Source organism: Pleurodeles waltl, chromosome 4_2 (assembly GCF_031143425.1).
Source record: "Pleurodeles waltl isolate 20211129_DDA chromosome 4_2, aPleWal1.hap1.20221129, whole genome shotgun sequence".
NCBI classification, from domain to species: domain Eukaryota; kingdom Metazoa; phylum Chordata; class Amphibia; order Caudata; family Salamandridae; genus Pleurodeles; species Pleurodeles waltl.
This window is the reverse complement of record NC_090443.1, coordinates 106,311,433-106,338,434: the sequence shown is the minus strand read 5'-3', so window position 1 is coordinate 106,338,434 and position 27,002 is coordinate 106,311,433. Positions and strand designations below refer to the sequence as shown.

At 45.3% G+C, this 27,002-nt stretch overlaps 1 protein-coding gene across 1 annotated transcript in view; it reads left to right on the top strand.

Annotated features, from left to right (window-relative positions):
• Positions 1–27,002, top strand: part of DIP2B (disco interacting protein 2 homolog B) — a 738,038-nt gene that overhangs the window by 631,334 nt on the left and 79,702 nt on the right. Inside the window, exons 31-32 of the mRNA XM_069230866.1 lie at positions 10,398–10,566; positions 11,138–11,308. Coding sequence (XP_069086967.1) covers positions 10,398–10,566; positions 11,138–11,308 — 340 coding nt within the window. The remainder of the gene's footprint in view (positions 1–10,397; positions 10,567–11,137; positions 11,309–27,002) is intronic.

Here is a 27,002-nt window from a genome sequence, read left to right as displayed (position 1 = left end):
GATGGAGGGCGTGTAACGGTAGAGTGGGCCAAGGTGGTCTTAATATGGACACTTTTCAAAGAGGTAATATAGGTTCAAAATTATATTATATTATGCATAGCACTATTACGTGGGAGAGAATAGTGACTTTCAAAATAGATAAGAGGAGGGAAAGTGATCATTTTCTGTTAGTAATTGAACTTAGGGGTTACCTCACAGAATTGAATTGCATGGAAAAGGATAAGGTGGAGCTGCAACCCACTCTCAGTAATAATCGAAGGGCAGTAAAATGGCCGGTGATATTGGGCAAGTTGGGTGTCATGACCAATATTTATAATACATATATAGAATTAATGGAACCCCCACGCCCATAAAATCTGTACTGATATCCCTATCATGGATATTCATCAATCCATGAGTATTGCACTAAGACCTTATTTCACTAAACAGATACAACAACAAAATAAAAAGGGCAAGGAGAAAATCACTTCATCTAGTCCTTGGTATACCACTGAATGCAGAGGGAGGAAAACATTATTGGTAGAGGCCCTTAAACAGAAAAACTCAATAGCCGTGCAACAGGCAAGGGCTGGTTCTAAGAAAATTTTGGCTACAGCACAAAAAAACTGGAAGGATCAAAAATGGCATGACCTCTTAGAGGCAGCCAAACGCAATGATACAGTTGCTTTCTGGAAAATAGTTACTCACGGCAGGAAAGAGGGGATATACAGTACTGAACATCATATAGATCCTAGTGCCTGGGTCAACCATTTTACGTACCTCTATTCTGATTTGCCTAATCTTGATGCATATCTTTCTTGGTCCAAAGAAGTATCTTTTTGGAGTATTTTACCTGTTATACAGTTTAGCCTGGAAGAAACGGTGACTGCCATTGAAGCGATTAAATTAGGCAAAGCCCCAGGTTTGGACAAAATCCCTGGGGATCTGTTCAAGCATAACATAGAAATCTGGGAACCTTATGTGAATTTACTCAGTAACGCCATAGCAAGGGGGGAGTCAGTTCCTGAGACATGGAAAGGTGCAGAAATAATCCCTGTCCATAAAAAAGGATCTAGGGAGGACCCTGGGAATTATAGGCCAATTAGCCTTATTGATGTTATGCAAAAAATGTATGCTATGCAGCTGTTGAATAGAATAGGTTGTTGGATAGAGGAAAAAAACATCTTGACAATATACCAGGCAGGCTTCAGGCAGCAGACAAGCACAATTGACCAGGTCTTCAGGCTACTAGCAATAATGTGGAAATACACAAAACTAAAGAAGGGCCATTTGTACATTGCGTTTGTGGATTTGCGTGCGGCCTTTGATCTGGTTCCAAGAGACTCTCTATGGACTGCATTGGGGAAGCAGGGTATGCCGGGGAGTCTCCTGTTCCAGATAAAGAGGTTGCACGAAAATACTTACGCAAAAGTACGGTGGAGCCCAAATGGAGAGCTGACTGACCCAATACCTATTAAAAGGGGGGCAGGGCTGTGTGCTTGCCCCAACTCTTTTCGCTGTATACCAACGACCTGGTAGAGTACTTAAAAGAGAGTAATCATGACTCGCCAAGACTGAATGGAGACCCAGTTCCTCCTCTCCTGTTTGCAGATGATTCTATCTTATTATCGCAAACTCCCATGGGTCTACAATCCTTATTAGGAATGTTTAGCAAATATTGTAACCTGAAGGGGCTGGAGATAAACGCAAGCAAAACAAAGTATTTGACTGTTAATCTTCACAAAGCACTTAAAAGGAGTATTGTGGTCAATGGGCATGAACTAGAACGCATAACATTTTTTTAACTACCTAGGGATATTGCTGGATGCTAAGTTGTCCTGGACGCCGCAAATCAACAAAGCTGCAACTTCTTTAGTTCACAGCTCCACGGCAATAAACAATAACTATAAAAGTTCAAGAACTGGGATTGTTTCACCAGTGTTTGAGGTCTGTAGATACAAAGCGCAGGCTGCTGCCTTTTACGGTGCCGAACTTTGGGGAATTGTAAATCTAAACTCACTAATATCCCAAGAAAACAGCTTTTTGAGGGGGGTATTGGGATTGCCACCATCTACTCCGTTAATCCCTCTCACTTATGATATAAATATGAAGCAAATAGGTAAACTAGCAGTTTTGAGGCCATTACTTTATTGGTGTAGACTTTGGACAATTCCAGAACTGATTCATTATAAGCAAGCACTAATGGAGATAATGGACCTTGATAAATCAGTCACTCTCCCGTGGCTATATCATATAAGGTATTGGTTCTACAACCTAGGGCTGTAACCTTATTGGGACGAACCCCCATACACTTACGCTGCAATCCAAGATTCGATTAAAGCACGTATACTGGGAATTTTCCTCGATTAGTCTTTTTCGTAATAAGGATTTGGGTAGATTGACATCGAGCTTTTTGGATATTAAACCAACACCAAGAGCTGAGGACTGGTTAGATACAATCCACCCTAGGTGAGCAAAAACACTATTTATGAAGTTTCGATATGGGATCCTTCAGACTAAGGCTTTTACTATTAAATGGAGTCCCCATAGTGAGAATAATCATGAGGCGAAGTGTGGGTTGTGTAATATGGAGACTACTGAAACGGTGGATCATGTTTTGTTATTCTACAAAGCCGACGATAAACCAAGGAAAAAATGGATTCGACCTATCTGTAGGAATGAAGGAATTAGAAATTACAATGAAGCGACCAGATTGCTTAGGTCTACCATCACCCCATCCATTGTCTTTGGAATAAGTTGCTTTCTCTTAGCAACTTCATTTATCAGGGACAAGGAGGGCCTGAGGTTTTAATAAGCTCAGATTTAATAAACATCTGTAGATACATTTTATGATGATTCAAATGGTTAATAGGTTCTCCTCCAAGCAAGTTAACAGACCCTGGGAAGTTACTTTGCTTAAGATGTAATTTTAGTCTTTTATATGAAGGAAAATACAGGTATTTATACATTTTAAGAATATTTCTTATCTATTTATTGTTCTATATAATGGTTAACTAGCTCTCTATTAGCTAGCTAATAAAGTAGTGGTATTACTTTGGGCAGGAGATTAATTTTAGACATTTTTTATAACTTTCAGTCAAAGTAATGATGAAAATGATTGTTATTTATTGATCTTAGGAGCGTCCTCTGTTATTTATTTATGGAAATTGGTTTTACTATTCATATGAATATCTGCTGTTGAAACATTGTGTTCCATGGCATCTGTCGCTGTAGATACACATGTTGTGCCTAGCCCGCCATCTGGTGTTGGGTCGGAGTGTTACAAGTTGTTTTTCTTCGAAGAAGTCTTTCGAGTCACGGGACCGAGTGACTCCTCCTCTTTGTCTCCATTGCGCATGGGTGTCGACTCCATCTTCGATTGTTTTCTTTCCGCCATCGGGTTCGGACGTGTTCCTGTCGCTCCGAGTTTCGGAACGGAAAGTTAGCTAACTATCGGAAGATTACGTCGGTATTGTTGCGTTCGGGATCGGCTTAGATAGAATCGACACCGCATCGAAGTTTGAAGAGCTCCAGTGCCCTTCGGGGTAGCTTTCGATCCCCCGTCGGGGCCTGGTCGGCCCGACCGCGTGTAAAACAACGCTGATGGAACGGACCCCGTTCCGTTTCTGGCCCAAATGCCACAACAAATACCCGTATACAGACCAACATTTGGTCTGTAACCTGTGCCTGTCGCCTGAGCACAGTGAAGAGACTTGCGAGGCCTGTCGTGCGTTCCGGTCCCGAAAGACACTCCGTGACCGTCGAGCCAGAAGACTTCAGATGGCGTCCACGCCGACAGCACACCGAGAGTTCGAGGAACAAGAGGAAGAAGAAACCTTCTCGATCCACGAATCGGACTCCGAGGAATTCGACGATCAAAGAACTGTGAGTAAGACGTCGAAGACAACACACAAGAAAAGTGACAAGGCCCAGGGGACGCCACTGCCACCAGGCCATGGCTCGACCCATAAATTCGGTGACCGACCATCGGCACCGAAAAAGGCCGAAACAGTGCCGAGATCGTCCGACTCCGGTCGAGACACCAGCACGCAGCCTTCTCGGGACCGAGAAAGTGCTGCTGAAAAAGATCGACGCTGAGATAGCGGTGCTGAAACGGCTCGACACCGAGACAGTGGCACCGAGGAAGATCGACGCCGAGAGGTTTCGACTCCAAAAAAGAAGAAAGTCACCTCGGAGCCGAAAAAGAATACAGACAGGGTTTCGGTACCGAAACGACCCGCAACCGACCCAGTTACCGGTTCCTATTCAGAGGAGCAATCACTGTCCTCTCAGATGCGAAAGCATAGATTTGAGGAAGAGTTGCAATCCACCAAAGTAGAGCATACGCAGAAAAGTATTTTCATACAGGAGGGAACAGGGAAAATAAGCACCCTTCCCCCTATTAGGAGAAAAAGGAGACTGGAGTTTCAAACAGACCAAGCACCACAAACAAAAATGGTGAAAAAGGTAACTCCGCCACCCTCTCCTCCACCTGTAACTAACGTTTCACCAGCACAAACTCCATCACATTCCCCGGCTCACACCACCGTGAGCTAAGGTGACCAGGACCAAGACGCTTGGGACTTATACAACGCCCCAGTGTCGGACAACAGTCCAGAGGCGTATCCCACAAAGCCCTCACCACCAGAAGACAGCACAGCATATTCACAAGTGATGGCTAGAGCGGCAGAGTTCCACAACGTAAACCTCCACTCAGAACCAGTCGAGGATGACTTCTTATTCAACACCCTCTCCTCCACCCACAGCTCCTACCAAAGCCTGCCTATGCTCCCAGGATTGCTTCGGCACGCAAAGGAAATCTTCAAGGAGCCGGTCAAGAGTAGGGCAATAACACCAAGGGTGGAAAAGAAATATAAAGCACCTCCCACAGACCCTGTTTTCATCACCACACAGCTGCCACCAGATTCCGTCGTAGTAGGAGCAGCTCGCAAGAGAGCCAACTCCCACACATCTGGGGATGCACCACCCCCAGATAAAGAGAGCCGCAAGTTTGATGCAGCCGGAAAGAGAGTCGCAGTACAGGCTGCAAGCTAGTGGCGCATCGCTAACTCTCAAGCATTACTTGCGCGCTATGACAGAGCCCATTGGGACGAGATGCAACACCTCATTGAGCATCTACCCAAGGAACTACAAAAGAGGGCGAAGCAGGTGGTTGAGGAAGGACAGAACATATCTAATAATCAGATACGCTCCTCTATGGACGCAGCGGACACAGCTGCGAGAACAATTAACACATCTGTGACTATAAGAAGGCACGCATGGCTACGAACATCTGGTTTTAAACCAGAGATACAGCAGGCAGTGCTCAATATGCCATTCAATGAGAAACAACTGTTCGGACCAGAGGTGGACACGGCAATTGAGAAACTGAAAAAGGACACTGACACTGCTAAAGCCATGGGCGCACTCTACTCCCCGCAGAGCAGAGGCACTTACAGCACCTTCCGCAAGACAACCTTTAGAGGGGGGTTTCGGGGTCAGGCCACACAGGCCAGCACCTCACAGGCAACACCGTCCAGCTACCAGGGACAGTACAGGGGAGGCTTTCGGGGCCAATACAGAGGAGGACAATTCCCTAGGAATAGGGGAAAATTTTAAAGCCCCAAAACCCCTACAACCAAGCAGTGACTCACATGTCACTCATCCCCTCCACACAACACCAGTGGGGGGAAGAATAGGTCATTATTACCAAGCATGGGAGGAAATAACTACAGACACTTGGGTCTTAGCAATTATCCAACATGGTTATTGCATAGAATTTCTACAAATCCCTCCAAACATACCACCAAAAGCACAGAATTTATCAAAACAACATTCCGACCTTCTAGAAATAGAAGTCCAAGCATTATTGCAAAAGAATGCAATCGAACTAGTACCAAAGACACAAATAAACACAGGAGTTTATTCACTGTACTTTTTAATACCAAAAAAGGACAAAACACTGAGACCAATCCTAGACCTCAGAATACTAAACACCTACATCAAATCAGAACACTTTCACATGGTCACGCTACAAGAAGTGTTACCATTGCTAAAACTACAGGACTACATGACAACCTTAGACCTCAAAGACGCGTATTTCCATATACCAATACATCAATCGCACAGGAAATACCTAAGGTTTGTATTCAAAGGAATACATTACCAATTCAAAGTATTGCCGTTTGGTTTAACAACCGCACCAAGAGTCTTTACAAAATGTCTAGCAGTAGTGGCTGCACACATCAGAAGGCAGCAAATACACGTATTCCCGTATCTAGACGACTGGCTAATCAAGACCAACTCACTGACAAGGTGCTCACACCACGCAAATCAGGTCATACAAAACCTCTACAAACTTGGTTTCACCGTCAACTTTGCAAAATCACACATTCTGCCGTGCAAAGTACAACAATACCTAGGAGCCATAATAGACACAACAAAAGGACTAGCCACTCCAAGTCCACAAAGAATTCAAAATTTCAACAATATCATACAACGCATGTATCCATCACAAAAAATACAAGCAAAAATGATATTACAACTCCTAGGCATGATGTCCTCATGCATAGCCATTGTCCCAAACGCAAGACTGTACATGAGGCCCTTACAACAGTGCCTAGCATCACAATGGTCACAAGCACAGGGTCACCTTCTAGATCTGGTGTTGATAGACCGCCAAACATATCTCTCGCTTCTATGGTGGAACAGTATAAATTTAAACAAAGGGCGGCCTTTCCAAGACCCAGTGCCACAATACGTAATAACAGATGCTTCCATGACGGGGTGGGGAGCACACCTCGATCAACACAGCATACAAGGACAATGGAACGTTCATCAAACAAAACTGCATATAAATCACCTAGAACTGCTAGCAGTTTTTCAAGCACTAAAGGTTTTCCAACCAATCATAACTCACAGATACATTCTTGTCAAAACAGACAACATGACAACAATGTATTATCTAAACAAACAGGGGGGGACACACTCAACGCAGTTGAGCCTTCTAGCACAGAAGATATGGCGATGGGCAATTCACAACCACATTCACCTAATAGCACAGTTTATTCCAGGGATCCAGAATCAACTTACAGACAATCTCTCTCGAGATCACCAACAGGTCCACGAATGGGAAATTCACCCCCAAATTCTAAACACTTACTTCAGACTCTGGGGAACACCTCAAATAGACTTGTTTGCAACAAGAGAGAACGCAAAATGCCAAAACTTCGCATCCAGATACCCACACAGGCAGTCCCAAGGCAATGCCCTATGGATGAACTGGTCAGGGATATTTGCATACGCTTTTCCCCCTCTCCCTCTCCTTCCTTATCTAGTAAACAAATTGAGTCAAAACAAACTCAAACTCATATTGATAGCACCAACTTGGGCAAGGCAACCCTGGTACACAACACTGCTAGACCTATCAGTAGTACCCCACATCAAATTGCCCAACAGGCCAGATCTGTTAACACAACACAACCAACAGATCAGGCATCCAGATCCAGCATCGCTGAATCTAGCAATCTGGCTCCTGAAATCCTAGAATTCGGACACTAACAACTTACCCAAGAATGTATGGAAGTCATAAAGCAAGCCAGAAGGCCATCCACTAGGCACTGCTATGCAAGCAAATGGAAGAGGTTTGTTTGCTACTGCCATCATAATCAAATCCAACCATTACACGCATCTCCAAAGGATGTAGTTGCTTACTTGCTACACTTACAAAAATCTAACCTAGCTTTCTCTTCCATTAAAATACACCTTGCGGCAATATCTGCATACCTGCAGATTACCTATTCAACTTCACTATATAGGATACCAGTCATTAAAGCATTTATGGAAGGCCTTAAAAGAATTATACCACCAAGAACACCACCAGTTCCTTCATGGAACCTCAATGTTGTCTTAACAAGACTCATGGGTCCACCTTTTGAACCCATGCACTCTTGCGAAATACAGTTCCTAACCTGGAAAGTTGCATTTCTCATCGCCATCACATCTCTACGAAGAGTAAGCGAAATTCAAGCGTTTACAATACAAGAACCTTTTATCCAACTACACAGAAATAAGGTAGTCCTAAGGACTAATCCTAAATTTTTACCAAAGGTTATTTCACCGTTCCACCTAAATCAAACGGTAGAACTACCAGTGTTCTTCCCACAGCCAGATTCCGTAGCTGAGAGGGCACTACATACATTAGATGTCAAAAGAGCATTAATGTACTACATTGACAGAACAAAAAACATCAGAAAAACTAAAAAGCTATTTATTGCATTCCAAGAACCTCATGCAGGAAACCCAATATCAAAACAAGGTATAGCCAGATGGATAGTTAAGTGCATCCAAATCTGCTACCTTAAAGCAAAACGACAGCTGCCCATTACACCAAGGGCACACTCAACCAGGAAAAAAGGTGCCACCATGGCCTTTCTAGGAAATATTCCAATGCACGAAATATGTAAGGCAGCCACATGGTCTACGCCTCACACCTTCACCAAGCACTACTGTGTAGACGTGCTATCCGCACAACAAGCCACAGTAGGTCAAGCCGTGTTAAGAACCTTATTTCAAACTACTTCCACTCCTACAGGCTGAGCCACCGCTTTTGGGGAGATAACTGCTTACTAGTCTATGCACAACATGTGTATCTACAGCGACAGATGCCATCGAACTGAAAATGTCACTTACCCAGTGTACATCTGTTCGTGGCATCAGTCGCTGAAGATTCACATGTGCCCACCCGCCTCCCCGGGAGCCTGTAGCATTTCGGAAGTTAGCTTAAGCTTTGTACATTTGTAAATATATTATTTAAACCTTAAATAGGTACATACTTAGTCACTCCATTGCATGGGCACTATTACTACAACACAACTCCTACCTCACCCTCTGCGGGGAAAACAATCGAAGATGGAGTCGACGCCCATGCGCAATGGAGACAAAGAGGAGGAGTCACTCGGTCCCGTGACTCGAAAGACTTCTTCGAAGAAAAACAACTTGTAACACTCCGACCCAACACCAGATGGCGGGCTAGGCACAACATGTGAATCTTCAGCGACTGATGCCACGAACAGATGTACACTGGGTAAGTGAAATTTTCATTCTTTTGATTGTATTTTCCTTTTATGGCTCATAGCCGAATAAAGGTGTGTTGATGATGATGACATATCTTGGAAGGTTGTTCTGATAGCGTTAATATCAGCAAGACAAGTTAGTGAAATAGAGGTTTTATCAATAAAACACCCATTTGTCCAATTTGCCAAAAAAACAATAATCATATTAAGAAGAAATCCTTGTTTTCATTCCTAAGATCCCTACTGACTTTTACCTCAATGAGTCAGTGATATTGGGGATGATTTTCCCAAGACCCTTCAATGCATGCGAGCTAGCACTGCACACATTGGACATCAGAAGATGTCTTAAATTCTGCATCAATAGAACTAAGGACTTTCGTAAATCCAGCTGGTTATTAGTGGCACTTAGGAATCCTTAAAAATGACTTCCCATCTCAAAGTATAGGCCGCTGATTTGCTGCCGTAACATTCTGACCTACAGCGCACTCCATCCGAAGTCCCTATAGTGTGTCCGCTCTGTTTACCGTTGTGCCATTGGCAACTATATGCAGGGCAACAACTTGGAAGAATCAACACACCTTTACACAATATTACTACCTAGAAGCGACTGTACAAAGGGATGCAGCAGTTGGGCAAGTGATCCTTCATAAACTATTTCAATAAGATGATCCCAATGTATTTCCCCCCATCCACATAGCCTTAATGTACTGCTTCTTATTCAGATTCAAGCAAGTGAATCTATGAATGATGCAATGCCAGAGACGAAAGCAGTTCCTGTTATGGTAGTTGTTCATCTTTTGGTATCCCTGAAAGATTCACACAAGATGCACCACCCTCCCCTCAAGAGGTTCACTTACCATTGGAAATCCTTCACACTAGTGCAACGAAATCTGACGGATGGTTGCTACCACCTCATTGGTTGAGGTTAAGTTGAATGAGGCCACAATGGTTACTTCCTGTTCATCAATTTATAACATTATGCTGCTGTGGCAATGTTATTGTGGGACTCACAGGATATGAATCAAGCATTTTAATCTATGAATGATGCCAAACCTGTAAATCTGTCATAGGAAAGAACCTATTTTATATGGTATTTCTCATGTTCATCAGTCTTACAGACATATGTTTATTGGTACTTAACATGCACCTTGGAGTGGGCTCTCAGACATAAGAAGTACTTCATTTCATAGCATTAATTATTTTAACGCATGCTTTTAAAATTGTAAGGGTGATTCCAGCATGTCCTTGCTGTGTACAGTACTATTAGCAGGCTTATGTTTTTAAAATGTTTGCTAAAAGTATTCAAGTATGGTTTAATGGTCCACTGTATTTTCTTTTTGTTAGTGTGTATTCTGGGCATCAGTCTGTCCTTATTCCTCCTATGGAGTTGGAAACAAATCTCTTCTTGTGGCTTGCTACTGTAAGCCAGTACAAAATAAGGGACACGTTCTGTTCATATTCAGTAATGGAAATGTGCTCAAAAGGACTCGGGAATCAGATTGATGTATTAAAGGTAAGGTGTTGCTTACATTTTTTTAAAACAGTAGTTCTCCAAGTACTCTGTTTAAACTGTCCTAAAATATGCACACTCTAGGTTCACTAGTCCAAATCTGGGCAAAAACCCTAACTTTAGAAACCTTTAATGTTATTAATTGGTGTGATCTTAAAAGTAATTGTATGATAATGTGAGGGAAGAATTTCAACACTATAAGTTTGTAAGGGGGATCACTTTCAATACATGTTAGTTTGCTAAATATTGCTACATACACAACTTCAGGAAAGTGGAAAAATGTGCTCTGTGAAACAGTTCTAACAATGAAATTAGGTCAGATAATTTTGAGTTGAAAAATCCAATCAATTTGCCCCATCTACTCATGTTATTTGAAAATAAAATGCTATTTGGAGCATTGTTATATAATTTTGCGGCTATTTATTTTTATTTCTGTTACATCTTAATTTTGCATTATACTAGTCCCCGTGGAATGTAAATTGTATTCCAGAAGATGCTGTAAAAGCTTTCTTGATAAAGATACTCAAAATGGACGCCCTTTCTTGTTTCAATAAAGCTACTTTTGTTTCTACAGGCAAGGGGAATCAATCTTGCTTATGTGCGAACATGTGTGGTGGTAGCCGAAGAGCGCCCCAGAGTTGCACTAACGTATACCTTCTCCAAGCTTTTTAAAGACCTTGGTCTGTCACCTCGAGCTGTCAGTACCACCTTTGGCTCACGAGTCAATATTGCTATCAGTTTACAGGTAAGACAACTGACTCCAGGTGAAAGTATACATTTTACACACATTTTTTCTTTAAATCTGGTTTCAGTGGTAGTTTTTTTTTTTTCTTGGAACACAAATAATACTTTGTGGATTAAAACGATTAAACAAGACAAACATGGGAATAAATTCCATGGAAAGCAGCATGTTAAAATTGTGTCTTCTTTCTACAGTGGACTTGCATGGGTCTTCTGATGGATACTATTAACCGCAGATTCCCCACTGAGTGAATACCCTCCTGACACCAGCCTACATCCATCGAATTTTCTTTGCAATTCATCTGTGTGCCAGAGGTATCATTTACCGGCTCTGAGTCGACTCTTTCACACCCCAGAAATAATGCCAGAGTCAAATCTAGATGCCAACCCTGCAAGCTGTCAATTCTTTTCTTTCCACACTTTGGTTCTAAATCCTGAGCTAGCTCCTTCAATTTTGCTATCACCTGACAGAAATATTTCTCAAAACATTAAAAGAATTTTCAAGAGATATGTCTCCCTCAAAACTACCAGATTTAAACCCTGCAAGCACTATCACAAAAAGTTATCTGTGACAGACCCTCACCAATGGTGCCTGGGTTCATTGCACAACTTCGAGGTTTGTGACTGTGCCACGAGGAACCCAAAGGCTTTAAGGGATTGTGAAACCTAGCTTAAAGTCTCAGAAAATGGCTAGAATGTGTGCAGGGATTGCTCTTCCTCAAAGTTGTGGATGCATACTTAGTCTCGAGACTGTTCTCAAGTTAGGCTTTGTTCCCATTCCAAGTCTTCAGGTAAGCGGGGATCCAAGAAAACAAGTTCCAAACATGACTCCCCTTCATCCTGCCACTCTCGTCTGGAGAATTGCATGCACATCAGGATGCACTGTAGCCTTGGTCCTCGTTACCCATGGCAGAACTGATTTCTCCATCTTGTTATGATCCAGCCTGCATTTCCAGGTCCATTGGCCTCTCTGCAACAGATTGAAGCCTTCACAGATGCCTTGTTGCTTATATTTGGCACCCTTCTGTCACTCTGGCGGTCCTATCGGCCCAAGTGATCAAAGGAAGCCTTAAATCAAATAGCTCTTAGCAGATCTGCTCCCAAGGTTATGTGCCTCTTGACCTTGCTGTGGGCCCTCACAGACCCTGGGGCCAACCTCAAACTCATCTTTGAACCCTCACCATTTCCTTGAGTCTTGAAGCCCTCACTGACGCCACCAACACCAGAGGAAGAACTGATTGACTTTTCAGACTTTGGAAGAAAATGTGCCACAAACCGGATCAAAGTATTGACCAGCTCAACTTCAGGAATATCTGATTCAGCCCCATTTGGATTCAGATGCCACACTACCTTTGCAGCAACCAAACTCTCCCCCTGCAAACCTTCTAGGGTTGGGGGACTCAGCCAAGCATGTCAAGACCCTCCGGAGCATCATACTACCCAGTCACCCGTCCACCTCCCAGTGCCACTACCATTTAAAAAAACTCTTTAACTTGCCATCAGTAGCACCTGGCTATCTTCTTGGAGGCAGGCTACTTTTTACCACAGCGGTTGGCAGAACATCACGTCAGACAGATGGGAGCTGTGAATTGTTTGGGGTAGCTAAGCTTTAACGTTTCTCTTCACTCCACCACTCATACCACCTACACCACAGCAGCTCCCAGCAGACATATTGTCCATCTGGTCACTGCACACCTTTGAAGGTTTTGAATGCCAGTCTTCCCCTACCTCTACGACTGGTTGCTGAAGGCATTCTTGCCTTTATCAGTCATTGACCACCCAAAGGTGATAGCGTGCCTCCTCACTTTAGGGATTTTCGATTAGTGTGCCAAAGTCACACCTGACTCCTTCACAGAGGATCCTGTTTATCAGCACCATTCTGGGTTCTGTGTCATTTCAAGCCTTCCCACCAGCTCACCAAATCTAGGACATTGAGGCAGATATTTCAGCCTTGGGCTTAGGTTCCATAAAGAGGGCACTGACACTTGTTGACCTTTTGCTTTCTGCTAGTTGGATATGCCATATATTTAGGCACCAGAATCAATACCATCAGGTAAGTATGTTTTGCAAGACAAATACTTTCAGGTTTCAAAAGTAGACAGTGCATTTTTCAGAGGTGGCAATGTTATCCTATGGAGAAAAAGCAAATACTGCTAACAGGTATAGTACAACGACCTATCGGACCAATCTTCTGGACTTAAGGTCAGTATGGGGCGAGATCCAAAGCAGCACCAACAGGTCATCTCTGGCGGCACTGGGGGGTAGGTGTCAAGTGCAGAGGTGCTTTTCAGAGTCAGGCGCCCAATGTTAGTTTGTCAGGATCGGTCTGGTTAAAAAGAGGCTGCAGGTTTAGACTGGGAGGCTAGTTGGGCTGAAACAGCAAGTGGGCACAGCTCTCACGATGCTCCGGGATATGGAGAACACCATAGGTGCTCTTCTCCGTAGTCCAGGGGTGATAGGTGCATAGGTGTCTTGAGGTGTTGAATTTTCGTCACTGGGAGCACTTGCGGATGAGTGGGCCTGCAAACAGAGCCTGCAAGCAGTGTTCGTGAGTCTGCAGTGGGCAAGTCCAAGGTGGGCTTTGTCTCTGGAGGGCCAGGAGACCAGGCTGGCACCATTGGTCCACTTCAGCTCGAGCTAGGCGGCAAGGGTACAGTGGTGCTTTCTGGCATCGGGTTTTGGTGGTCCGGAGTCCTCTCAGGTCTCTTGGGATGCCTACTGAATGCAGAGAAGCAGCTCTGCTGCTCTCCTAGAGTACCGGGGTCTTTCTTCAAGGCAGGCAGTCCTCCCTGGCTTCTGGAGGCACGACAGCTTGTAGGGCAAGATGACTTAGGCGCAATTCAGCTGGAGTAGAAGACAGGCTGGCAGGGCTGGTTCCAAGTCAGTTGCTTCTTCCTCAGTCTTTGCTTTCGCTGTTCTTTGTGTCCTTCTTCATAGGTCATCAGGAATTTGATATCTTGGTGCCAGGGACTACACTAAATACTGAATTATGGGGCTTTTAGGGGAGTGTAGAGTAGTAGCCAGTGGGCTACTTATGCCAGAGCTCACTATGCCCCCTACATCACTAATTCCTTTAGGGAGTGGGCACCACCCTCTTCCAGGGCACAGGCTGTCACCCCTGGGGGTCAATAAACTGTCTGTTGGTGCCAAGCTAGTTAGAACTAATCAGCCAGCTCACAGGCAAATGGTAGGATTTCAGGGGGAACCTCTAAGGTGCCCTCTCAGTGCATGTGTTAATAAATCCATCACTGGAATCAGTAAGGGGTTATTAATACAAGATGTTTGATACCAAACATCCCTATTTTGAGTGAAGCCATCATGTACCTGGGGAACTGTTACTGACCAGTGTCCAGCACATGTTTTTAAAAAGGCTTCCCTGTTCACTCACTATGTCTAAGATTCGACAAAAACATAGTAGGGGCATATTTGCTCTTGCAGATATACCCTCTCCTGTACTGCACCCTGCCTTAGGCCTGTAAGGCCTGCTGTAGGGGTGACTACAATGTATGAGTTTGGTGCTGGGACCCTTAGTGTGGCAAAAGCTGTGCTGCAGCTCATGGGGGACTCTTTTTAGTACCCTTGCCCATTGTACCATAGGCACCAATGTCTTGGGACTTAGAGGTGCTAAGGGCCTGGCCACTTGGGGATCAAGTTACCAGGTGTGTTACTTTGAGAAAGTAACACTGGCACTGGAGACCTGGTTAACAAGAACCCAGTGCATTTCAGACAAAGTTGCATAAAAAACAGGCAAAAAGTGGGGGGACTACTGCAACCAAAACCCATTGGTGGTCACCTCTAGGTTCAGCGTAGTGAAGTTTGCATCTCTCAGTGAACGCTGTTTGTTTCTTAGATGTATCCCTTCACCTCCGCTTGAATCCTTAAATTCAACTTCATGAGAAATGGCTGTACAACTGTGACCCACTCTCTGCCATGTGTCTTGCTCTAGTGTGTCACAATGTTGCATGTTTTGGCACATTAAACCCAGACCTTCTAGCTTTGCCAGGAGTAATTAGATGTGTGTGCTGGATATGACTGTTAAACCTGCAGATTTGAAAAGCAGGCATGTTGGTATTTAGACTGAGATTTTGAACTGGCCTGTACTCATTCCCTCAGCATATCCCTTTGCTTCAGTGGGTAGTGGGGATAAATTGCATCAACAGCCTCATGTTGTGAGGAAATAGTTGGTTTGTAGCATGTGTGAGACTAGATATACATGCTCGGCATACTCCTGCCATCTAGTGATAGGCTCATACATTTGCAACTTTTTCTTCGAAGACTCCTTTCATGTTCTTTCATGTCATGAGCTATAGTGACTCCACCCTTGGTTGGTAATGTGCATGGTCACCGGCTCCATTGTTAGATTATTTTTTTTCTGCCATCCATACCAATCAGAATCTATGTTCTGCACCTAATAGCGCTTACAGCCAGGCCCACCCAATCGCTGAGCTCCTCCTGTGTCACGGAAGAACCCTAATGTATTCTCAATCTTGCTTTGTGTTCGTCGACAGACCTAGACAACCGGACTTGCTTTGCAGCATTCCTTCTGGGGCACTGGCCACCTCTCGGGTCCTATTGCATGTCGTCTCTGGTGCCCCTTTGATGAGAATGCAGGTCAGTGATTGTACAGAAGCCCTTCCAGTGCTGCTTCTGGTGCCACTCCATATTCCCCAGGGCTGACCATCATCAAATCTGCACCCCTTCCCGAAGCACAAAAGCACAACGAGGAAGGAAGGCTTGCCTCACCTTTCAGTTGAAGAAGACCCTTTAGTAATGATGCAAGCAGTGGTGGGCCCATTGGAGAATGTAGAGAAGAGAGGCCATGACACCCCAGACATCTTGGAGTAACGCAGAATTGAAGTAGGTTAAGAAAGCCAGCCCTTCAGAGGCTCTTCTGGTCCAGTCCAGTTTGGATGTGAGCTTTGAATCCGAGGGAGAATAGCATCAAGACACTGAGGCTCAGCAACCCTCAAAGTCTTCACCCATGAGTATGGTCACCACTCTCTCACAACTCATGGCTGCCCAGCTACTGTGTGGATAGGCAGAGCCTGCAACAGCAGTGGTCAGGCATGAACCCCAGAGACTCAACAACAGCCTGTTGAGCCATCACTCTCCTCTGGCCATGGTCGGCACCAACAGAAGCCTTCAGTGCCAGCAACGCTCCGCTCTCTGGCCACAAAGGCCCCTCATGAACTGCTGCCACCCTGGAGCCGATGGGCTGTCAACTCTGGCATTGATGCTGAAACCAGCACTTAAGCTGACATCAGAATGAAAGTCCTCATCAGCACTTAAGGCCTCCACGCCGTAGACCCCATTATTGCAGAAGACCCACTCTGTACCAAAAGCTCCATCAAAGGCTTGCTCTAATGACTGGGAGCAACACTTCTCCAACGCTTGCAGGAGGAATTGGATGCTTGCCAAAAACGTCTCTTCATCCACCCTCAAACTAAAATAATCTCCACCAAGCTACCCCGAAGCTGCAAAAGGCTCTTTCAAGGAACAGAAAGTTATCTTTTGAGGAGCAAATTGACTTGAAACGTCTACCTCCTCTAAAACACAGGAGACCCTTTGTCCTTGACCTTCTCCTCTTCTCCTTACTCCTGGTACTCCTCCCTCACCATCCCTCCCCTAATACTGTCAACACATGTTCTGCCTCCTCCAGCTTCACCAAAGGGTTCTCCTCATTCTTCCTATAGGGATGGCAGCTTGCTGTATTCAGCTGGACCCTACAATGCTCCCTGTGGCACTGAGCCTGGAAATGACCCATGGAATGACTTTGATGTTGATCCCCCCCAGGTGGTACAGACCCGGATGTGTATCTGCCATTGCAGACCCACGCCTATGCCCAGGGGACACACTGTCTCCAAGGAGAGCAAAACGATTGACATAGCCACCAAGAGGGTGGCAGTACAATCAGCCACACACACACATTGCTAACTCGGTTGGCCTGCTCTACTGATAAAATTTGGGAGCATTGCAGTGAGATAGAGTATGTTCTAAAACACCTCCCTGAGGAGTATGGTCAGTGTGGGCAAGAGAAATTTACAGAGGCAAGACCATCTTGAACGCCACCATGCGGTGCACTTTAGATGCAGCTGACATCGTGACCAAAGGAGTAATTAAAAGAATCCTGGTCAGGGGTCACACCTGCTCTGTGACTGGCTTTAAGCCGGAAGTACTGCAACATCTGTTGAAGCTACCTTTAGATGGTGAACACCCTTTTGGACCGCTGGTAGACCAGTTTTGGACCGCTGGTAGACCAGATTCTTAAAAAAAACTCAAGAAAACACAGACACAGTTCCTTCAGACATCCACTCACAGCACAGAGGACGGCAGTAGGACACTTCCTCAGACATTCCCTCCTCCTCCTACCAACGGTAGCAATACCACCAGCAGTCAACGTGAGGGCATTCTCAAGGGGGCTACAGAGGTAACACCACCAGAGGTAAGGGCAAAGGAGGCTCAACTTAGAGCTATCTCCTTCAAGCAGTGATTGCCTTCTACTCTCCCCCGATCCCACTATGCCCGTTTGGGGGAGACTGCAGGGATTTCTTACTCGTTGGAAAGAAGTACCCTCTGCCCTGTGGGTTCTGTACATCAGAGAGCATGGCTACTGCCAGTTCCTCATTGCAACCCCAACAAACTTTACAGCCACAGACACACCCTCTCCTTAGTTTACTAGTGTCTTCTTCAGTAAGATGTTCTGGCACTCATTCTCAAAAGAGCAATGAAACCACTTCAGCTGCAGCATCAGGGTAAGCTGGTAGACTGCTTGTACTTTTTAATCCCTGAAAGGTTTTGGTCTCAAAGGCTCATACTCTACTTGATCACCCTCAACAATTGCATACTCTTAGAATATTTCCACTTGTCCAAACTGCAGGATTGCTATGGCTGCACTAGATCTAAAGGATGCTTACTTCCACATACCGATCCACCCCGCTCATCACTGCTACCTACGTTTTGTTTTAAGTGAACAACATTATCAGATCAAAATTTTGCTATTCATGGTCACCACTCCACGCAGCATTGACGTGTTTCCCTACTTAGACGATTAGCTGATCAAGAGTGCAAGGAAACAGTTTCTCGCTAACACCTTAGCCACCATACCTGTCCTCCAGAGTTTGGGCTTCACTATAAATATCGTCAAGTCACACCTTAAGACCCTTCAGATCCAGCCCTTTCTGGAAGCTGTATGCAATACAGTCACTGGAAATGCTTACCTCAGTCAGGCACTGGTGCAAGCATTCCAGCAGATATTGCCTCTTTTTCAGCCAAATTGCCAATTGACTGTCACAGTAGTTATGCACCTTCTCGAAATGATGGCCTCCTGCTTAGTTCCCCATGGCACACTTCACATGCATCCGCTCCAGAAATGCCTGTCAGCACAATGGTCACAAGCAGAGGGTCACTGGGAAAATGTAGAGTTGATACAGGCCGGAACACATCACTGTCAGAAGTGGTGGAACACAACAATCTGCTGCAGGGCCGGCCCTTCATAGAAGCTGTTCTGTAGGTGACCATCACCATGAACGCGTCCCTGTCAGAGTAGGAAGTGCATCTTCAGCAATTGACTGTTCAGTGCTTGTAGTTGCCGCAACAAAGGGTCCTCCACATCAGTTGATTCAAGCTTCTGGTCATCCAGCTAGCTCTCAAAGATTTCTTTAACCAAGTTCAGCACAAAGTAGCCTTGATAAAATCAGACAACTTGAATGCACTGTATAATCTCTAAAAGTCATCACATCTGCCAGTGTTAGCACAAAGCATTTGGCATTGGCCACTTCACCAGATACACCTCCTGGCAGAGTACCTTCCTGAAATGGACAACAATTTTACAGACCTGCTCAGCAGGATGTTGCAACGAGTCCACGAGTGGGAACACCACCCACACGTTCTTCTCCCTTACTTCCACTGCTTTGGAGTTCTGGAGGTTGACTGCTTCTCACTGCCGAAAACACAAAATATCAAAACTTGCCTCCAGGCTCCAACACCCATAAACCATAGGCAGTGTTCTGCGAATGAATTGATCTGGGATCTTTACATGCACTTTTACCTCTCTCCCACTCCTTCAGTACATGGTCTGGAAGCTTTGGCAAACCTCCCTCATTCTCATCCTGGTGGCACCCACAACCATGGTTTCTGACCCTTCTAGAGATGTCAATGGTTCTCCATGACAAGCTCCCTAACAGGCCAGACCTTCTCACACAGAACCAATGCACAATCAGGCACCCCAAACAACTCACTCTAGCGATCTGGCCCCTGAGCTCTTAGAATTCTGCTGTCTCAACCTCTCTAAGAGTGCATGTCTATCTTCAAAGAAGCATGCAGATCCACTGTGTGGGCCTGCTACACTGCCAAGTGAAAAGGGATTGTCCATTACTGCCTCCCTACACTCATAGACCTGCATAAACCTCCAGTTAAGAATATAGTCCGCTACCTCCTTGAATTACAGAAGTAAGGTCTAGATTACACTTCCACATACCTTCACTTAGCCACTTTTGCAACCTACATGCAGAACAGGGAATTATTTTATTTATTCAAAATCTGTGTCGTCTGTCCTTTCTTTGAAGGACTCAAATGGGTTACTCTACCCAGGATTCCCCCCATCAGGAACCTTAACAATGTCCTTACCAAACTCATGGGCCTCTCCTTTTACACCCCTGCATTTTGTACCCTTTATAATTCCTTTCGTGGCAGTTGCTTTCCTTGTCTATAATATATCTTTAAGGCACATTAGCGTATTGCAGGCCCTCGACCTAAAATAACCTACCTTTTAAGTTTATAACAACAGAATTGTCCTTAGAACCAACCCTAAGTTACTTACCAAGGCGATATCTCCCTACCATCTCAACCAGACCATGGAGCTCAAGATCTTTTTCAGTCATCCAGACTCTGGCATAGAGTGCCCTTCACACCGTTGAAATCAAGCATGCCTTCATATATTGCATCAATAGGACCAAGCCTTTTCATCAAACCTCACAAAGGGCTCGCTCTATCTATTGCAGGCGTAGCCAGACCGATTGTCAAATGTATCCAAAACTGCTACATTAAGGCTAAAAGAAATTTGCCTGCCACTCCCAGCACTCATTCCACTTGGAAAAAAAGGATCCACTGTGTCTCTGCTTGGAAATATGCACATCCACACATGTTTACCAAGCACTACTGTGTGGATGTCTCAGCACACCAACAAGCAATAATTGGCCAAGTTGCAACTAAAACTTTTTGTCTTCTGCAACATCCACTGACTAACCACCGATTAGAGCTTAGGGGAGTACTGCTTTACAGTGTATGCAGTGTGTGTGTATATATATAGCCACACATGCTACTAAGAGAATGTGTTAACCTGTAAGCATCTGTTTATAGCACACTGTAGATTCACATGAGCCCGCTCATGTCCCTGCAAGCCTTTGGTTGTTGCAGTTTACATTTTTCACTTAAACTCTTGTATATAACTTCTTGCTAAATCACTACACTTTCCTATCCAAAGCTCTAGCTGTATGATCACCCACTGTGCTGAAAACAATACAATGGAGTTGATGCCCATGCGCATGGCCAACTAAAGGAGAAAGTCACTATACATTTCTGACTTATTCAAAGAAAAACAATCTACAGTACTACACGCTAGAAAAATGCTTACAGGGTTAGTAACATTCTTTTTTTTCTGGAAATAATTTATATTTTACAAAATGAAGAGAGGTGGACCCTACACCAACTTAATGAAATTGGCATGCATTTTCAGTCGCACACATGTTCATGGTGTTTAGACTTGTGTCAGATTTTCAGGATGACCACTGGATCATTGGCTGTAAATGTATAGTTCATAGAAGGTGTACATACTCTGCATATTCCTGCCATCTAGTGTTGGGCTGGAATTTTGCAAGTTATATCTATCCCTGCTTTATGGCTCTGGAGTTGATTGCCTCTGGGCTCAGCTGGTGTGCAGGCAGGCCTTAAGACTCTGTCGTCCCCCTCTTCTTCCTCGGAGCCAAGCAGATCTTTCTCACTGACAATGTTGGATGTGACATCTGTTGACTACTGCTGCATGGTGATGGTAGAAGGTACACTTGGTGTCCTTGTGTGTAGAAAGGATTAAACTACACACCCAGGAGTATTTTTAAATCACACTGAGGGCACTTTATGAATCGCATACTTTTCATCACCCTCCACACCTCTTCATGTTCCGGAATCAATGGCAAATGAAAGAAAGGAGAGCAGAGCCCAGAAGGGGCATGCCATAGCGATGGGATGTGACCCTGTCTTCTGGTACGGTGTATTAGGCTTTGACTAAGTTCAAGGGAACTGGGTACAGGTGCAGAGAAAGTGTTTCTCTTGATGATGGAAATTGAACTTTTACAGTGGGCCCTAAAGCAATGAATGTTGAACACATTGTGTCCGGGAGCCTCGATGGAACACGTCCGAACCCGGTGGCGAAGAAAAACAGTCTAACAATGGAGTTGGTGCCCATGCATAGTGCAGACTAAATGAGGAGTTACAGGGTACCTTGTGACTGGAAAAAACTTCTTGCATAAAAATGAAATTGCAATGTCCGAGCCCAACTCTAAATGGTACGAGTATGCAGCGCTTGTGAATTTATAGCACTGCAAGCTACGAACAAGTAGTTATAGGGTAAATAACGTTTTCCTTAAGTTGATACCTTGACAATCTAGCGTGCATTCAGCCCTTCTTGATATGTTTATCGTGTAGGGTGGCCAATGTGACAGTTGGATTGCTTTCTTTTCTTTTTCTCCTTGAGTTGCATTTCATGCTTGGTAGTCATTGGAATCCCTAACAGTTAAACATTGTTCAAGTCGATTTACTCTGTTATATCAAATACATTCACAGGCTGATATGTTATGGAACTTTGATAGCGCATGAAACAATCATCCAATTCTAACTAGCTATTTCTGATAGATTCTTCACTGTGTGACTTTGGACAGGCATTACACTGGTTCCAGAAACGTACTGTTAACTATTCCGTCACTCGAAGGGTGGTGCTGTAATTTTCTTCCTTTCTTTCCATGCCTTCCGATGCCAAACCAGAACGCCATGGAATCGTGTCAGATTGACAGGTTTCACTTCACTCTAATTTTTCCCATTGTGCAAAGACATGTCTATTCCAAAAATTACATTACAGTGTTTAAACCACAAGGTCTCTCTCTGGTGCCTTGGCCCTAGGCATGATTCTGCTTCATGCAAATGCTGCACAAAGGTGAACAACAACACCATCTACAAATGTGGAGCTAAACTTGACATGGCAGAACTTTAGCGGAAGTTGAAGAAGGCCTGAGTATCTCTAGGCCATAGAGTTTTGTCCGCCCCCAATCGATTCTGTGCTTGGTCGTGATGCACCCCAGCTTCCATCGGCTACACCTCAACAACTCAATGAGATCAAAATTGCCCTCAGCTAAATTTTGGGTACTCCTCAGAATCCCTCTGGAGTGCCTTCGGATCCAAGGTGGCCTGTAGTTGGGTTATCATCAGCTGGTCTGTTTCATCCTAGACTGTGCCACGCCATATTGCTTCGATATCGCAGTTTTGGAACCCATCTCCTGTATCAGTGGCATGTCCGATGACTCCAGCCAGCACTTTGAAACTTAATTCACAGGTGCTCAATCCAGCCAAACAAGCCAAGAACCTCTGTTTCCATTTAATGAGGCCCTTACATATTGTGGTAGAAACCTTTTTCCATAAACGTGCCAAAGTCAAATCTGACTCCTTTGCAATGATTCCCATTCATTTGAGACATCCTGGATACTGTGCTTTTCCAAACTTTCGCTTCACCTCAATGAGTTCTAGTCATTTGTGCTATGTTTCCACCTTGACATTGGTCTTAGTGAGAGCGGCTCTGAGGCCTCTGGCCCTCTTTCATCCTGCTTGTGGGCCATGCCAAGTGACACATGCCAGCTCTGCAGTAGAATATGGTGTCTTAATGGACCCAGCAATTAAGGCGACTTATCAAAGCGTACCCATCTGTTGGAGGACACTAGGAAAGATCTGCAGTAGTGGCTACTCGACCAGAGTTGGACCAGTGGCACAGCCTTACCCCACCCAGAGCTATTGGGTGTGATGGATCGTTGCTGGGATGGAGAGGCCACCTGGTGGACATAGAGATCAGAAGACTCTGGTCTCCAGCAGAACCTCGCTTTCATATCAACCATCCAGAGTTGCGAGTGATTAGCTTGGCACTGAAGACGTTCCTCCTGACCATCAAGGGGGAACGGGGATAGGTTCTCATGGACAACACAAATGTTAGGTGGCATTGCAAAAAAATTGGGCAGAGTGGGAATGCTGGTTCTGTGCCAGGAGGCTCTGTCTCTGTGGAATGGTTGAACGCTTGAGGCATTTCCTTGATCGCCCAGCGCCTGGCAGGAATCTTGAATGCCAGAGCAGACAAACTCAGCTACTGTTACCTAGCTAATTATGATTGGCAGTTACACTCTCAGGTGACCCAGGGCATCTTCCAGCAGTGGGAGAACCCTGTCTTGATCTGTTTGCCACCACAGAGAACACTCAATGTCCCAGCGTTTGCACATTGAAGTTTCCAAGGTGGTCTGCCCTCGGAGACGCTATCAGTCTCAACTAGAGCGCAGAACTTCTGTATTCTTCAATCCCCTACCCTCCCACCCCGCTTCCTTCCCACCTCTCCTGCAGGGAGTACCAAGAAAGATCAAGACAGAACAGGCCCTTAAATGGGCAATGAGACTGCCATACCCAGAATGTCTGACCATGAGCATTTGTCCTTTGATCAGGATGCCTGTTCTGGAGGATTTCTTGTTGCAGCAGCAGGGGGTAGGCCCTGCATCTGAGCTTTAACAACCTACATGCGTGTTGACTGAGCAGGGACAATTTATGGCTTTTTTTCTCCATCTGGAGTTGGTTGGCAGCTAGGCGTCCATTTTCCTAAACTGTGTAGGCAGGTCACTGGGTGAAGTTTGTTGCCTTTAGTTTTCTCCAGGTGTAGGAAGCTGGCCCTGTGTGTGGTGAGCACCAATGGTGTTATCACCTTATACCAGGTCTAGGTATCCCCTATTAGGAAGGGTTAGTCGGTGTCTAGGAAGCCAAACTCTCTAGATGTAGCTGTGGATGAGCAGCCGAGCCTTATCTAGGAGGCAATGCAAAGCTTATGCAATACCACTGTAGTTTCCCAGCACTTACACACATTAAAGAACCACACAGTGTTTAGTGACACATACTAAAATACTAAATAGGCAAAAACTCTACTACCAGGTGAGTAAACACACTATTATACACACCTTAGTAACCAGGAATGGGCATAAAAACAGTGAAATAACAGTAAACCATGGAGACCCAGGGGAAGACCAAACCATATAAATAAAAAATGGGATGCGGAAGCCAGACCCCCATCCAGGTATGTGGAATCTGTAGAGGGAAGCTGGAGGAACTAGGAACCTCAAAAGGTTAGTACCAGAGTGTAGGGAAGTGCCACTGTTGGCATGGTTACCCCCCACACACACTTTTTGCCTAGTGTTGATGCCAACTTTGAAAGTGTGCTGGGATCCTGCTAACCAGCCTCCAGCACCAGTGTACCTTTGTTTCCACAATTGGCACAACTGTGGCACACAGTTAAGTCCGTTGTAAAAGGTACCTATGGTACCAAGGGCCCTGTGGCCAGGGAAGGTCCACAAGGGCTGCAGCATGTATTATGCCACCCTAGGGGACCCCTCACCCAGCACATGTACACTGCCTTTGGAGCTTGTGTGTGCTGGTGGGGAGAAAAAGACAAAGACGACATGGCACCCCTCTCAGGGTGCCATGCCCACAAACCACTGCCTGTGATATAGGTAAGTCACCCCTCTAGCAGCCCTTACGGCTCTAAGGCAGGATGCACTATACCACAGGTTAGGCCATAGCTGCATGAGCAATATGCTCCTTCAGTGTCTAAGTCCATTCTTAGACATTGTAAGTGCAGTGTAGCCATATTGAGTGTATGGTCTGGGACTTTGTCCTTACGTACTCCACAGTTCCATAATGACTTAACTGAATACTGAGGAATTTGATATCAAACTTCTCAACACAATAAACCCCCACTGATGCCAGTGTGGGATGTATAAATAAATGAGCACAGAGGGCACCTTAGAGATGCCTCTTGTATGTTAGCCGAACTGCTAGTGTAGGACTGACTGATCTGTGCCAGTATGCCGCTTTCAGACAAGTTTTTGACCACATGGGGTGAGAACCTTTGTGCACTCTGTGGTCAGGAACAAAGCCTGTACTGGGTGGAGGTGATTCACACCTCCCCCCTATAGGAACTGAAACACCTGGCAGCCCCAAAGGCTCAAGCCTCGGATTACAACTAGTGGAGTTGCCTGCCCCCCCCAGACAAAGCCCCACTTTTGGCGTCAAGTCCGGTGGAAAAATTAGGGAAAACCGGGATGAGTGGCCACCCTAGCAAGGACCCCCCTCCCTGCAGAAACCTCCACCTTGGTTTGGAGGTCAAGGACCAATAGGGTTAGGTTTGTGGGCACAAGGCCCAAGGCTACTGCCCTCTGACCCCTAAAACGCCCCTTAATCTAGGATTGAAGGGCATTGTAGGAAGTTGGCTCTGTATGTACTATTTCAAAGTAAGAAATAGCATGCACAGAGTCCAAGGGTTCCCCTTAGAGGTAAGATAGTGGCAAAAAGAGATAATTCGAATGCTCTTTTTTGTGGTAGTGTGGTCGAGCAGTAGGCTTATCAGAGGGTAGTGTTAAGCATTTGTTGTACACACACATGCAATAAATGAGGAACACACACTCAGAGACAATTCCAGGCCAATAGGTTTTTGTATAGAAAAATATATTTTCTTAGTTTATTTTAAGAACCACAGGTTCAAGATTTACAAGTAATACTTCAAATGAAAGGTATTTCATGTAGGAACTTTAGGAACTTTGAATTAGCAAAATAGCATATACAGTTGTCACATAAATGACATATAGCTATTTTAAAACTAGACAGTGCAATTTTCAACAGTTCCTGGGGGAGGTAAGTCTTTGTTAGTTTTTGCTGGTAAGTAAACCACCTACGGGGTTCAAGTTTGGGTCCAAGGTAGCCCACCGCTGGGGGTTCAGAGCAACCCCAAAGTTACCACACCAGCAGCACAGGGCCGGTCAGGTGCAGAGGTCAAAGTGGTGCCCAAAACGCATAGGCTTCAATGGAGAAGGGGGTGCCCCGGTTCCAGTCTGCCAGCAGGTAAGTACCTGCGTCTTCGGAGGGCAGACCAGGGGGGTTTTGTAGGGCACCGGGGGGGACACAAGTCAGCACAGAAAGTACACCCTCAGCGGCACGGGGGTGGCCGGGTGCAGTGTGCAAACAAGCGTCGGGTTCGTAATAGAAATCAATGGGAGACCAAGGGGTCTCTTCAGCGATACAGGCAAGGGGGGGGCTCCTCGGGGTAGCCACCACCTGGGCAAGGGAGAGGGCCACCTGGGGGTCACTCCTGCACTGGAGGTCAGATCCTTCAGGTCCTGGGGGCTGCAGATGCAGTGTCCTTACCAGGCGTCGGGTCTTTGAAGCAGGCAGTCGCGGTCAGGGGGAGCCTCGGGATTCCCTCTGCAGGCGTCGCTGTGGGGGCTCAGGGTGGTCAACTCTGGCTACTCACGGTCTCGTAGTCGCCGGGGAGTCCTCCCTGTGGTGTTTGTTCTCCACAAGTCGAGCCGGGGGCGTCGGGTGCAGAGTGCAAAGTCTCACGCTTCTGGCGGGAAACG